Source organism: Salvelinus alpinus, chromosome 13, assembly GCF_045679555.1.
Source record: "Salvelinus alpinus chromosome 13, SLU_Salpinus.1, whole genome shotgun sequence".
In the NCBI taxonomy this organism is placed as follows: Eukaryota; Metazoa; Chordata; class Actinopteri; order Salmoniformes; family Salmonidae; genus Salvelinus; species Salvelinus alpinus.
This window is the reverse complement of record NC_092098.1, coordinates 7,684,833-7,700,613: the sequence shown is the minus strand read 5'-3', so window position 1 is coordinate 7,700,613 and position 15,781 is coordinate 7,684,833. Positions and strand designations below refer to the sequence as shown.

The 15,781-nt window shown below is 48.0% G+C and overlaps 1 protein-coding gene across 11 annotated transcripts in view; it reads right to left on the bottom strand.

Moving 5' to 3' along the window:
* Window positions 1-15,781, bottom strand: part of dacha (dachshund a) — a 127,264-nt gene that overhangs the window by 26,262 nt on the left and 85,221 nt on the right. For all 11 annotated transcript variants that reach the window (XM_071339971.1, XM_071339982.1, XM_071339976.1 and 8 more), the window contains exons 4-5: window positions 994-1,146; window positions 260-432 (exon numbers count right to left, since the gene is read on the bottom strand). In XM_071339971.1, coding sequence (XP_071196072.1) covers window positions 260-432; window positions 994-1,146 — 326 coding nt within the window. The remainder of the gene's footprint in view (window positions 1-259; window positions 433-993; window positions 1,147-15,781) is intronic.

Genomic DNA, 15,781 nt, shown 5'->3' with positions numbered 1-15,781 from the left:
CCAACGTGGAATTCTACTCATTACTGGCCTCTAGAGCTGAATTCCACACCTCGTCAACAGGGCTGTTATGGTAGCCACAGCCTAACATGCATTTTAAACGGGATGAATGTCTCTCACTGTCTGTTCATTCGGTTCTCATATCACTAGATGTGTAGTGAGCAGTGTTGAAATACATTCACAGATGGATGGTATGAACTGTGAACATGTGTGTGTGTGTGTGTGTGTGTGTGTGCATATGCGTGTGTCTCTTTTGTCTTACCTTGATGACAGACGCTCCTGCTCTGGACAAGGGGCTGTGCATCTGAGCTGCAGCGGCCATGTTTGCGATGGTGTTCAGGTGGTTCATCTGGTTCATTGCCATGGCAACAGAGGCAGGCGGCAGGCTGACGGGCAGCAGGGGGTGGGGCATCATCATGAATGGAAGGTCCAGTCCTGCAGAGAGAGAGAGAAGAGAGAGAGATGGGAGAGAGATAGAGAGAGAGCGAGAGCGAGAGAGAGGGGAGATAGAGAGAGAGAGAGAGAGAGAGCGAGAGGGGGAGAAAGGGAGAGAGAGAGGGAGAGAGAGAGAGAGAGAGAGAGAGAGAGAGAGAGGGGGAGAAAGTGAGAGAGAGAGGGGGAGAGAAAGAGAGAGAGAGAAAGTGAGAGAGAGAGGGGGAGAGAGATAGAGAGAGAGAGGGGGAGAGAAAGAGAGAGAGAGAGAGAGAGAGAGAGAGAGAGAGAGAGAGAGAAGGGGGGGAGAGAGAAAGGGGGAGAGAGAGAGAGCGAAAGAGAGAGAGAGAAAGAAGGGGGAGAGAGAAATATATATATAGAGAGAGAGATGGATGGATGTTTAACCTTTTCCTACACAGCACACTATTACACTTTATTAGATACGTTTGTGTCACTTAAACCATAGCACAGACAGACGACCATACAGAGTTGGTGACAGACTGAGGGAGACGTGTGGGGAAAGGGGAAGGAGGGAGGAGGAGTGTGTGCAGGCGTCTGACTCACGGTTGGCCAGTAGGTGGTTCTGCTGCAGAGAGCTGAGGTGGGAGCTGGACAGGCCGTGCTGCCCTGACAGGCCTGCGTGACCGAGGCCGTGGGCAGCACCGGAGGAGGGGGGAGACTGGAGCTTCTCTTTGTCCCAGGAGGACTCGCTGCCACCTGGGGACACATACAGGGGAGAAATGCGGAGGGGGAGAGGTGAGCAGGAGGAGGCCACCTACACAACAGCTCAGTAGCACACATCCCAATGGCATGAGACTAGGGTGGCCTGGGAAAGCACAGCCCTGCCTTGTGAAGACTATGTAAAAAGCCTTTAAATGACTACTGTAGGTCCCTGTGAGATACACATTCAGGCTGGGTTACAGCTGAGATATGGTACTGTACGACCGAGTAGAGTAGTGTTGGGCGTTATTACAGTGATCACTACAGGCAGGCAGGCAGGCAGGCCATCCATTAGAATGAGGCAGAACGTGGCACAGGAAATCACCTATTTCCTGTCAAATCCCAGCTCGAGGCCCTGAAAGGGTTAACACGTTCCAGTCAACGCTATTCGCGGCTGAGTGTCTCATATACATAAATAAATCAATAAAATAAAATGTAATGGAAGCCCAGTGGTGAGGAACCATAAAAAGACTTAAGTAGAGTTACGGAAGGGAGGGGGGGGGGGGGGAGCAAACGCGAGAGGAGTCGAAATCATTGTATAATTCTGCTTAATAAGCAACTGAAGTCCTCCGAGTGAAATAGCAGATGGTGTTTTTGCAACAGATTGCAGTGAGTGATTCTTTTAATAATAATGCGAATTAAATTCTTCCTCTGTAGAATCCCCCTGCTTTTCAGTGGGGACCCGTTTGAATGAGAGAAGAAAAAAAACAAAAAAAAACAGCTAAACTAATGGCTGAGTCCAACACCTGAGGCCCAGAGTCCCTCGCAAGAGTGTGTGTATTTGGGACACTGTGCGCAACGCCTGTGTGAAGAGAGAGCATTGTTTAAAGCCTGCAAGTAAGTTTGAGCACGAGTATGTCGTTGTCCGCGACCGCGAAAGACAAAAATTGATATTCGGAGTGCAGTGTGTATTCAAATGTATAGTAGGCGTGTGTAAAAAAATAAATAAAAAAAGGGGATGAAACAAAAGGACAGCGAGAGGGATATGTCTGGGAGCACAGATGAAAACAAGTAGGGTAATAGCTCTAGTTAGGAACGGTTTCATCGCGCGCACACTTCGCCTAAGTGCTATCCGATATTCTTAAGCGGCCCTGGAGAAGTTATAAGACGCCAGTAATCCTGGAAAGGATGAGACCTTTCAAACAAAAGACGAGAGCACTGAAAGACCAAATAAAGGCTTAGCGATGAATGTCTTCAAATCCCCTCTGTTCCAGGCGTTTGGAGAGAATGGGGCCTGAAGGGCACAGAGGAGAGCCAGGTCTCAGGAGAGCCTATCCCTCAGTACAGGTCTACTGGGAGTGGTTCACCCGGAGCTCCTCCCTCCTAACGCAGCGGCAGCCTCTAACTTTTATTGGAGGTCCAATGACTCAACCGTTTGACCTTGGTGACCGGACCACTTCAGTGGCAATTCAGCTCGGACTTGAAGTTCCCGGCGGTGCAGTATATCAGAGGACGGGGGTGCTAAAAAGTCTCCAGCAATGGTGCTGATGGCCCATTTGGGCTGCATCCAAGGGCTCCCCCAGCGTTGGCTAGAGGCGTAATTAGCCAGAGACCCTGCCAACGTGGGTGGAGAGAGAGAGAGAGAGAGAGAGAGAGAGAGAGAGAGAGAGAGAGAGAGAGAGAGAGAGAGAGAGAGAGAGAGAGAGAGAGAGAGAGAGAGAGAGAGAGAGAGAGAGAGAGAGAGAGAGAGAGAGAGAGAGAGAGAGAGAGAGAGAGAGAGAGAAAGAAAGAGAGAGAGAGAGAGAGAGAAAGAGAGACAGAAAGAGAGGAAGATATAGAGAGAAAGGGGGAGAGAGAAATGCCATTAAGGCAGTGATTCTGCGCCCTGTCCATCCGTCAGTCATGCTTTGAGAATGTGTCCATCAGGGTGCGTCTCCTTAGCCCTCGCTGACAGAGCTGGTTAACAGGATGCTTTAAAAAGCTCAGTGTAATTACACCGCCCCGACACTACACTACACTGGACCTGAGACCCCCATCCTCTACCCTCCCCTAGCCCAAAATCTAAGACATGTCTCACACCTCCTCTGTCGGTCTCTCCAGCTTAGCGTATGTCTCTCTATCTTTCTGTCATCTCTCTTTTTTTTCTCTCTCTCAATTTCTTTCCGTCTCTCCCTCTCGCTCATCCCGTGTCTCTCTCTCTCTCTCTCTCTCTCTCTCTCTCTCTCTCTCTCTCTCTCTCTCTCTCTCTCTCTCTCTCTCTCTCTCTCTCTCTCTCTCTCTCTCTCTCTCTCTCTCTCTCTCTCTCTCTCTCTTTATCTTCATCTTAGCATCTCTCTCTCTCTCTCTATCTTTCTTTCATATCTCTCTCGTGTTCGCTCCATCTCTACCTTTCCATCTCCCCATCTCTCTCTCTCCCCCCTCCCCCCCTCTCTCTCCCCTCTTCCCCCCCTCTCTCTCTTCTCCCCCCCCCCCCCTCTCTCCATGGGAAATCAATTAAGCCTGGCTGATCCAAGGACATTCAGTTACAGCAACGCAGCAGAGGAAAATTACGGCTCAGCGACACCTTATTCTCAGGGATCAGTAATTATGCCCCGAGGAAAAGCGGTGTTTCACTGTGCATGCACTCTCAACTAGATATCCATGTCAAATACGTAAAGTAACCCAACAACAATCATTTCAATAGTCATGGTCTGTACATACTACAGTACATAGTGTTATTCTATCAGTCTATGCTGGTATATATCACGTCTGTCAGATATATTTACCAGGGTGCTATATGGCTCTAAGCATCTATGAAATTGAACTTAGAAACTACAGACAAACGATAAGATATACAGCTGACGGCCAAAAAGATGGGAAACTCGAGGAAATGAGGGACACAAAGTATATTGGAAGCAGCTGCTTCCACACAGGTGTGCTTCCTGAGTTAATTAAGCAATTAACATCCCATCATGCTTAGGGTCATGTATAAAAACAATCAGCATGCCATTATTTTGGCTACAATGGCTATGCCCCCATAGGATGAAAATTCCCCCAATCCACAGGGCAAGAGTGGTCACTAAATGGTTTGACGAGCATGAAAACGATGTAAACCATATGCCGTGGCCGTCTCAGTCCCCGAATCTCAACCCAATGGAACACTTATGGGAGATTCTGGAGTGGCGCCTGAAACGGCGTTTTTCACCACCATCAACAAAACACCAAACGATGGCATTTCTCGTGGAAGAATGAAGTTCCAGACGATTGTAGAATCTATGCCAAGGCGCATTGAAGCTGTTCTGGCTCGTAATCGCCCAACGCCCTATTAAGACACTGTATGATGGTGTTTTCTTAATTTTGGCAGTACTTTATTAGTCCACACGGCAGGGATCATCAACTAGATTCAGCTGCGGGATGATTTTGTTATTGGGCGGATGGTCAGGGGGCTGGAACGTGATTGTAAGTCATTTGTGGACCGCAAATTGACCGTAAGAAGCCAAACAGATATAATATTCGACTAGAACATAATCATTTCAAACCTTGCTTGCGTTTGCATACGGTCGCATACACTGAGTGTATAAAAACATTCGGAATAGCTTCCTAACATTGAGTTGCACCTCCTTCGAAGTTAGCGATTTCAAACGTGCACTACAGCTCGGTCATTTTATGAAGGTCCATTCTTTAACGATTGTCCTGATTGTTATGGAGCTGTCAGTTGGAGTTGGAATCCATTGTAAAAAATATATATATAATATTGCTTTTTATGCGTCTCTTGCCAAGTCAAAAAATATCTGTTCATGGCAGAGGTTGCGTAAAATGCTACTTTTATCAAAAACTACAGATTTCAGCACCCAAAGAAAGGCTAGCAGTTACACAGGACAAAAATAAGCATTAAAGAATGGACATTTTTACAAGTATTGACTGATAGTGACTTGATGTAGTTGGTGGTACACACTTCTGGGAGCATCACAACTTAACTCCATAGATGACAATATACACTGAGTGTACAAAACATTAGGAACACCTTCCTAACATTGAGTGGCACCCCCCTTTTCCCCTCAGAACAGACTCAATTTGTCGGGGCATGGACTCTACAAGGTGTCGAAAGCGTTCCACAGGGATGCTGGCCCATGTTGACTCCAATGCTTCCCACAGTGTCGAGTTGGCTAGATGTCTTTTGGGTGGTGGACCATTATTGATTCACACGGGGAAACAGCTGAGCGCGAAAAACCCAGCAGCGTTGCAGTTCTTGACACACTCAAACTTTTGCAATTGGCACCTACTACCAAACATTGTTCAAAGGTACTTAAATGACCCTCTGAACTATCAAGAGCAGTGATACTAGCCAGAGCAGTGATACTATCAAGAGCAGTGATACTAGGCAGTGATACTAGCCAGAGCAGTGATACTATCAAGAACAGTGATAATAGGCAGAGCAGTGAAACTATCCAGAGCAGTGATACTAGCCAGAGCAGTGAGACTAGGCAGTGCAGTGATACTATCCAGAGCAGCGATACTAACTAAAGCAGTGATACTAGCCAGAGCAGTGATATTATCCAGAGCAGTGATACTAACTAGAGCAGTGATACTAGGCAGTGATACTAGCCAGAGCAGTGATACTATCAAGAGCAGTGAGACTAGGCAGTGCAGTGATACTATCCAGAGCAGTGATACTATAAAGAGCAGTGATACTAGGCAGTGATACTAGCCAGAGCAGTGATACTATCAAGAGCAGTGAGACTAGGCAGTGCAGTGACACTATCCAGAGCAGTGATACTAACTAAAGCAGTGATACTAGGCAGTGATACTAGCCAGAGCAGTGATACTATCCAGAGCAGTGATACTAACTAGAGCAGTGATACTAGGCAGTGATACTAGCCAGAGCAGTGATACTATCAAGAGCAGTGATACTAGGCAGTGATACTAGCCAGAGCAGTGATATTATCAAGAGCAGTGATACTATCAAGAGCAGTGATACTAGCCAGAGCAGTGATACGAGCAAGAGCAGTGATACTAGGCAGAGCAGTGATACTAGCCAAAGCAGTGATACTAGCAAGAGCAGTGATACTAGCAAGAGCAGTGATACTAGCCAGAGCAGTGATACTAGGCAGAGCAGTGATACTAGCAAGAGCAGTGATACTAGCCAGAGCAGTGATACTATCAAGAGCAGTGATACTATCCAGATCAGTGATACTAGCAAGAGCAGTGATACTAGGCAGAGCAGTGATACTAGCCAGAGCATTGATACTATCAAGAGCAGTGATACTATCAAGAGCAGTGATACTATCAAGAGCAGTGATACTAGCCAGAGCAGTGATACTAGCAAGAGCAGTGATACTAGGCAGTGATACTAGCCCGAGCAGTGATACTAGCAAGAGCAGTGATACTATCAAGAGCCGTGATACTAGCCAGAGCAGTGATACTATCAAGAGCAGTGATACTAGGCAGAGCAGTGATACTATCCAGAGCAGTGATACTAGCCAGAGCAGTGATACTAGGCAGAGCAGTGATACTATCCAGAGCAGTGATACTAGGCAGAGCAGTTATACTATCCAGAGCAGTGATACTAGCCAGAGCAGTGATACTAGCAAGAGCAGTGATACTAGGCAGAGCAGTGATACTATCCAGAGCAGTGAGACTAGGCAGAGCAGTTATACTAGCAAGAGCAGTGATACTAGCAAGAGCAGTGATACTAGCAAGAGCAGTGACACTAGCCAGAGCAGTGATACTAGCCAGAGCAGTGATACTAGCCAGAGCAGTGATACTAGCCAGAGCAGTGATACTAGCAAGAGCAGTGATACTAGCCAGAGCAGTGATACTAGGCAGAGCAGTGATACTAGCAAGAGCAGTGATACTAGCAAGAGCAGTGATACTAGGCAGAGCAGTGATACTAGGCAGAGCAGTGATACTATCCAGAGCAGTGATACTAGGCAGTGATACTAGCCAGAGCAGTGATACTAGCAAGAGCAGTGATACTAGGCAGAGCAGTGATACTAGGCAGAGCAGTGATACTAGGCAGTGATACTAGCCAGAGCAGTGATACTAGGCAGTGATACTATCCAGATCAGTTATACTATCCAGAGCAGTTATACTAGCCAGAGCAGTGATACTAGCCAGAGCAGTGATACTAGCCAGAGCAGTGATACTAGCCAGAGCAGTTCTACTAGGCAGAGCAGTGTGCAGGTTTCTTCTTTTCTCTCTCATGTCCAACAATTAAACACATGGGGAACCCTGCCATACATGATGGACATGTGTGTTCTACTCCCCCCCCCCCCCCCCCCCCCCCAACTCCTCTGATATACACACACACACATACAGAAACACACAAAATAGCTGAAAAGGTGCAGAGAGGGGGGAATTTGGAGGCTTGGCCAGTGCCACTCCAGACCCCCTTTGGTCCAGTGTATTTGACTAGAGCCATTGGCCTGGTTACAGCTAGGTCTACCATCTGTCCCCTCACCCTCACAGGGCTCCAGTCCTTACCTCCACAGTCTGGACATGCCGTGTGGTTCCTCAGAGACACACACATGGACAGACAGACAGAACAGTGCCGACATTACCCACAACAATCCCATAATCTGGCCTGAAAGGCTGCAGTGTGTTGGTGCTCTGTAATTCATTATACGTATGTTATGTCTGAGTTCAGTATGCCTTGAGAGGAATTACGTTCAAACCTTCTTTGAGCAGCAGTAATGAGAGGACGCTATTTGTTAGTTGTTGTTATTTGCTCTGGTGATCTAAGGGGGCTTGGCGGAGGTCTATGATGACACATTGTTTGGGCTGGTAATGGGGTTGGGGTTCTTGGGGCCCCCTTCTGAGGTTCTACTGGGTTGACATTTGGAGGTCACTGTGAGTTACGAGCACGGGCCGGTCCCCTGGATGTGCGTGTCTGTATGTGTGGGAGCCGCAGTGTAAACAGTGAGAGGATCTGTTTATGGGAGACCACCCTCTCCATTAGTACTGCCTTAACATGTTTACTACCCAGCAAACAAAACACATGGCAATCTCTCTCTCTCTCTCTCTCTCTCTCTCTCTCTCTCTCTCTCTCTCTCTCTCTCTCTCTCTCTCTCTCTCTCTCTCTCTCTCTCTCTCTCTCTCTCTCTCTCTCTCTCTCTCTCTCTCTCTCTCTCTCTCTCTCTCTCTCTCTCTCTCTCTCTCTCTCTCTCTCTCACACACACACACACACACACACACATTCTCTCTCTCTCTCTCGCTCTCTCTCACACTCTCTCTCACGCTCTCTCTCACACTCTCTCTCACACTCTCTCTCACACTCTCTCTTTCTCACATACTCTCACACACACTCTCTCTCTCTCCCTCACTCTCTCTCTCACACTTTCTCTCTCTCACTCTCCCTCACTCTTTCTCTCACTCTCTCTCTCTCTCTTCCATTACCCTTGCTCTTCTGCAAGGGACAGTCTATTGTCTCTTAAAAACCACATTGATGGACTGTAAACTGGTGCGCTTTTTAAAGCGAAAGCTTGACTACACAGTAGTAGGTTATGTGTTATTGTCAGATGTACAGACAGAGAGCATTACGAAAGAGGATTAAGTTGTTAAATTAAAGATGGCCCTTCCTTTGTGAGTTGCTCTAGATTCCATTAATTGAGGTGATTGAATTTATCGAGTTCCTTCTTAACGCTAATCATATCACTAGCATGCCGACGGAGAGGTCGAACCACTCATTCCGTGAGGACTACATCTTTTCTTCTGCTCTGTTCCTTCAAAGAAACCATTAGTGTTCACCAGGCTGGGAACAGAGAGGACGATCTGTGTTTCACTGGAACACCTTTCATCCAAACATACCGCATAGGAGAGCATAAACACAGACAGAGAGACACACGCGCGCACACTTTGATAAACAGACGCGCGCGCGCGCTATCCGGGAGCACACTAACAGCTTGTAGCGGGTGCGGGCGGAGGGGCCGGCATGCTGGCACTCTGTTTGTCATATTTCTTGTGGGCCTCGCCATCTGCCGGGGTGGCATTTTCATGGCTGTTTACCCTGACTCCCGCCAAGGAATCATCTGCCACTGCATAATGCCGTCCGCGGGAGAAAAAAAAACGCGGATTAAGTTGGTAATGCAACTGAGACTATTGCTAATTTGCTGTAATTGGGAAGAAATGAAGATAAATGAGGGCGAGGAAGGCAAGGCAATCAGTGCGGCAGGCAGTACAGCTGTGCTTTTGGCCAATCCCCCCCCCTCCGGCCCCCCGCGCTCAACAAGGTACATGCAAATCCACACTAATGACAAATATGCTAGCCCCTCACCCAGCACTATCCCAACACTACCCCAGCACTGCAGCTCTGTGGCACGGCCTTTACTTTTCACCCAGTTTGATTCCTTCTCATCTGAGACTGAGAAGAGTGTCGGCCACAAACAATGTCCTTCGTTTCACTCCTTCACTCCTGCCTAATAGGCAGGATAAGAATATTTCTACACCGTTTCAATGAAATAAATCCCGTGTGTTATTGCGACATTTCCTTTAATCAAAGAAAAACAGTTTGGATCAAACCCGAATCTGAGACCAGTCAATAGAAAAGCTAGTTCAAGTTGTGGCATGAGTGTTCCATAATACCTTGCATGTAGCCCTTCCAGTGCAGACCAGCGCAGGTTAACAGCAGTGATTAAGAGGCTTCCGGCTAAGATTGACATTTCTTTCCCTCCCCTCCCTCTAACAGTGACAGTTAGGAGACGATTGGGGGGTTTGTGAGAATGGCAGTGGGTTTTAGGCTCTCTACATGGTGCCCGCCGTGCCCCCTGCATCCTCTAGGGTTGTGCCAGGCAGCCCCTGGCATCCCCCTTACTCTGCCAGATGTCCCTAAGACTACACCCCCGGCTCCAACCCAATCCCCAGTTCCCAATAGAGGAGAACCCTCATAGGCCTCAGTATAACTGCCACTCATCACCCCCGCCATGAATCCGTATCTTTCTGAATATGCTGCTCTTGTAGTTTGTGATCATACCGTTATACTTTATAAATGCAAGCGATATCAATGCTAAACACTTGGGAAGTCTTAAAAACCTGCCTTAATCAAAACCTGCCCAGCCTGGCAGGCTGGCAGAAGAACTAATTCAGCCTTGCAAATGGTGCATCTACTGTACAGCAGTAACAGCACTGTACCTAATGCAATTCACTGCAGCTAATCCCTAACAGCCCAGCACAGCCAGTTGGACAGATTTAATGTCTACCAGTGGTAAATCTTATTACTAGCCATGAGTCAGGTGTGAACATGTCTGTGAGAAGAGAAGCTGGGATTGCTTGAGAGGACACAGAGAAATAAGTCTTTACATATTTATGAAAATACCTGTTTACCGGGGTAGGGGGCTGGGGGGGGCTGTGGGGATCCTGTGTGGGGAAACCTATTTACACGCAATAACAAAGAAGTAATGAAGAAAAAACATTTAAATTGTCAGTCATTAATTCCCTCCCAAAACAATGAGTACAACCCACCAGAGGCCCTGGCAGAAGAGGGTTGGAATTGAAAGGGAAAATGATTAAAGAGGTCTCTTAATGAAGTGTTAATTGCTGTGAGGAGAGGAATGGAAGTTGGAGGAGTTGAGCGGGTCTGACAGCGAGACAGAGGAGAAAGGGTCTATAGAACTGCGGCGTCTGAGCCCAGGCAACTCTCCGGCGTTTGAGGTGGAGGCCCATGGCCTTATGACAAATCAACTCTTAATGGTGGTTTTAGGAGTGGAGGATTGTTGAAGGCTGAGGGGATTCTGACAGACAGATCGGTGACATTAAAGAGAGACACTGTGGCACCGTAGCGCTGGTGCTGCACGTGTCATGACATGGTCATTTATCACGAATTAATAAAATGTCAGAACTATGCCATTATGAAGAGGGCGGCTGTACGGGGTTAATACTACGTAATTCAATGTAAGTGTAACCATAAGCATTTCTCTGGCCAAAAACATGTAATTTAGCATTCCTTGGAAATAATCTGGCATTTTTAACCCCAGTATAATTTCCAGGGTATTTACAAGCAATCGCCAGACTGTGTCGTGGGTCACTTCCTGCTCCTGGTTCTAAGCATCTAAACATCTGTTTTTTTGTAAGATGGCTGCGTATTTCGCGTCCCCTTATCACAGAGACACATTAATGGCCATCAGAGTGCCTGGCTCCCTTTGAGCGGTTTATAGCGACGTGTCTTTGATTCTAAGTAGTGCTCAACGCACAGAAAGGGAAGGAGACGCCTCTTTGATATCGCCCGGCGTTTACATATCAATGAGCTCCACCAAAGACTGGAGCAGAGCTACTCTCCTCAACGCCATTCCCAGAAAACATTTGAGCCAAAGAAAGTGCATCGAACACGCAACCAATCTGGCACAAACACATGTGCACTTTCACACACACGCGCACACGCACACAGATAGAAACACACACTCTCTCATACACTCTTACAGGAAAACACATACACTCAACCCCTTCATAAATAGTCAAACAGGCCCATGATAGAAAGTGTCTGAGTTTGGGATCCATCAAGTGTTTATCCTCCGTTGGCTACAGCTAATTTGGTATTTAGAGCTGAAAGTGTCTTTACAGGTTTTCATTAGGCATCATTTTGAGGCTCATTTGAAATCAATCCCCTCTCCGACGCTTCGGCCCGCTCGGATGTCAGCCGGATGAAAAATGATCGGAGGCAGAGGGGCTCCTGACGGCCCCCCGTCCGCTGCGCTCGCCCGCGCCGTTAATACAGTATCATCTGGTACCAAGAGCAGGCAATTCCCCCATCTCATTACCAACAGGATCTGTAGGTCATTACGCTGGATGGATTCCCATTATCTGGACCAAGGGTTTTAGTCTAAAGATGGACGCCTTGCACCCTCCCTCTCCTCTAAACACACGCCCTCTCTCCTCTTCACCTGACAAACCTCGCTCTCTCTCGAAACCCATTCACAGACATGGCGCCCAAGAGGTCAGGCTAAGGAGAGGGTCAGAGCGCCAGAGGAAAGGTCCTCCTCTACTCTGCTGTCCGTGTCACTCTGTTGAAGACACCCTGAAATCGCTTCCGTCAGGCAGTTGGCCATAACTGTGACACTGCTGGACATGGTCTCGTCAAGGTCGACACTCTGACTGGGAGAGATGGAGAGGTGCGTTCATGTCATGCTCAGATCGTGCGATTCTTCTTCTTTCACAAAGGGCCGCTGTCGTTTGTGACAGGTCTACCCTTCATGTCCATTTCCTGTGCGAACAACCCTGAGGCATTGCACCCCGGGAGGGGTGGGGGGCTGCGGGGCTGGTGTCCCCAGCCCGTCTCTGCGAGGACTGATGATTGGGCTGGTGTCTATCACCGTGCTGTGGCATTAGCGGTGGCTCTGCCGTGAGTAAGTGCAGGCTTTCCCTCGGCAGAGAGAGGAACAGGCGACACTGAGAAGCCAGACAGAGTCTTATCTCGCTTTTCTCCGAGACATCTCATTTCATCCACAGAGCAGAGCCGGTCAGAGTGAGAGTCGTATTTGACCAGCCGGTTATCTGACACCGTAGCCTAGGGTGGGCTAATCAATAGTGCTCCTCTCTAACACCCAGAGACATGGGAGTGACACAGAGGATAGCATGTGTGCCATGTATGAGAGGTCAATGGGATTGTCTGTGTTTATACCCATGTGGCGTGTGAGCATTTCTGTGCAAACGTCATAGTGAATTTTATGTTTGTCCTCTGCTCCAGTGATGTGTGTTCGTACATGTGTAACCTCCTGTATATACTAGAACTACTGGTGTGTAGTGTACAGTGTGTGTGTGTGTGTGGGTGTGTGTGTGTGTGTGTGTGTGTGTGTGTGTGTGTGTGTGTGTGTGTGTGTGTGTGTGTGTGTGTGTGTGTGTGTGTGTGTGTGTGTGTGTGTGTGTGTGTGTGTGTGTGTGTGTGTGTGTGTGTGTGTGTGTGTGTGTGTGTTCCAGTGTGTGCTGTGCGGCAGCCTCAGTGTGAGTGGTCAGTATGCAGCCCCTGTCCCTCTGAGGGCCATGATTTATGGGACATTAATTCCTGATGGCTGGAACTGGGAGAATATTTCAGCTGGAGGACGAAGGGCTGGCACATTTTCTGAGCCGTCAGCAGGAAAGACAGAACAGATCAGGGGTGCTTCCGCCATTTGAGGTGACAGCACTTCTCTGATCCATACATATAACCTGCACTTCTATTTGTTAGAGAGAGAGGCACTAGTCATGTCAGACGCAGGCCTATCTGGCTGTTATGGTATAACTCATTATGGAAATGAATATTATAACGAGAGAGTGGACTCTTAAGAGAGCACAAAACAGAATTCTGTATCTATGTTGTTCCGTGAGGTGTCTTGCTGCATACATTGCGACTCTCGTTTTCAGTATTGTCTGTGGTTTACATCAGTGCTGTTCATTTGGTTCCCACAAGGGGCAGTATAGTGAGCTCAGAGCCCGTGGGAGAGGGTCTGAGCCACAGGCGGAAGGTCTGAAGAGAAGAACCGCAACAGGGAGCTCAGTAACAGTATACTTAAACACACGGAACAACAACAACACACACACAAAAAAACACTGATGATGTAATTGACAATGTCAGGAATGTTGTGTCAAACGTGTCCAATGTCTTTCTGCAAATGAAACTTACTTGTTACAAAACAACGACTCTGCCGCCCAAGTTCCAGAGAGAAGAACGCGTCCACGTGAAGCAACAAGAGGAGCAGAGCCCAGGGGAACCACAGTGAAAGGTGATAGCTCTGACCCCAGCCCACAAGACCAGCCGGGATCACCCTCACACTCGCCACGCTGGTCAATACTGGACACGAAACAAACTGCTCAGGGCTATCAAGTGACACTGTCTCCTGTTGCAGCTGTGTGGAGGAAGGGAGGGAAGAAGGGAGGGAGGAAGGGCAAGAAAAGGAAGTGTGGGATCTATCTACCCCTTCTCTTCCAGTCTTCTCTTCTCTTGTGTTTTTCAAAATGGCAGCGAGACAGGAAGGGGCTGTTATCAAACAGGCCAATCAGACTAAACAAGAGTGACACTTGCCCAGCAAAGACACTGGGCTTCAAAAGAGGAGGGAAAAAAAGAAAAGCGAGGTGAGCGATAGAGAGTAAAGAGGGAAAAAGTGCTGACCGGTTTGGTGGTTAGGGATTTGAAACGACTGCGCGCACACAGATCGCTAGGTGCCCACGCTTTCTCTATGAGCTTCCACTCTCTCTCGCTCTCTCTCTCTGTCTATCTCTCTCTCTCTCTCTCTCTCTCTCTCTCTCTCTCTCTCTCTCTCTCTCTCTCACTCTCTACACCCACACCTGTTTTTTGCTAACTCTGCAAATCACGTGCCTGACAGACTCCAGATCCAGTTTAAATAATGCATGGGATTTCTCTTTTAACTTGTCAGTCGCAAAGGAAAAATATATCACTTCTTCTCTGATGTCATTTGTGATGGTGATTTTCCCTGACAGTACGCCATTAGACCAATGAGCCCCTTTTCTGCTCGGCTATTCTTCTCCAGTCGCCTCGACCAGAAACACATGTTCTCCCTTTAGTATTCTCTTCCTTTTTTCCCTTGTTAACAGGATTTCAGAGGCATATTTATATTTAAAGACACCATTTCACAGGAGCCCCTGTGCCTCTTTGCAGCTTTGCGGCTGTAAAACCCAGAGAGTATAAACATCCTTTCAAACAGTCTCTCCGCGCTGAGAACCAACTTCTGCTCTGCACTTTAGGAGACTCCCCAAAGTTAGATTGGGGGTTAAGCCAAATTGGTCAACTGATTACAGTGCTAAAAGAAAACGATCAAGGGTTCGTCAGCTCTCCCTCTGCCTCCAAAAGCGATGATTTCTAAGTGTATTATTTTTTTTTGTCTTGAGAGGGGAGGGGGGGTGTCGCTGTTTGAGGAGATATGGGAGGGAGAGAGATTGAAATCATGCCTATCTCCGCTAACCGCTGTACGCAGATAGCTGAAGGTTTTCTTACAGCCCATCCCGCACGGAGGGGAAAACGCAGATTAGCTGGCCCTTTGATGTTCTCCAAAAAAAGCAGCTTGCCTTCAGAGAGAGGGAGGGGGACCAAACACAGCCCCCGGGAACGCGGGAACGAGAAGGAAACAGGGTAAGAAAAGAGAGAAGGAGAGAGAGGGGGGGAAAACAGAGACATCAGGCTTTGCAGCTGTCGTCTAGGGATCAGTGTCTTGGCCGCGGAAGAGAGCACGCAATGGGTTAAAGTCGGACGGATATCTTCTGAAGCTGTTTGTTCAACTTAAGAGACGTGATTCGCTAGATCAGATTCCAACGTCCCTACCCCACCACCACCCACCTCTCAACAAAGCGTGCGGCAAAACCAAGCAGGAACCACAAGGCCTTTCTTCCAACTCTTTTTAGGGTCAAAGTGGATTTTACTGAGATGAAGCATGCTCCCCCTCCTTCTCCTCCCCCGTCTCTCTCAGGTGGCTGCTCCTACAGCTCTGGCTCTTGGTGGTGGGGTTGAGTCAAAGTCATATGAGAAGGCAAACGTGGGGGCCCAAATTTGCGTAGGCACACTTCGGAAAAGTCTCCTCCTGCACACACACACCTTCTGCTAAACCACTCAGGGATCCGTTTTTTTACAGGTAGTGTGAAGGCATGGACTTACTCAGCTGAATAAGGGGAATAGTTGTCATTTCCACCCATGGACTCTGGTTGAACTGTTTTCTGTCTTTGGGTTATTGGCCCCCAGGTCTCGGTGAAGTTCGTCCCTTCAAATGCCTTCTGCATGAGAGCTAACTCACTGGCTTCT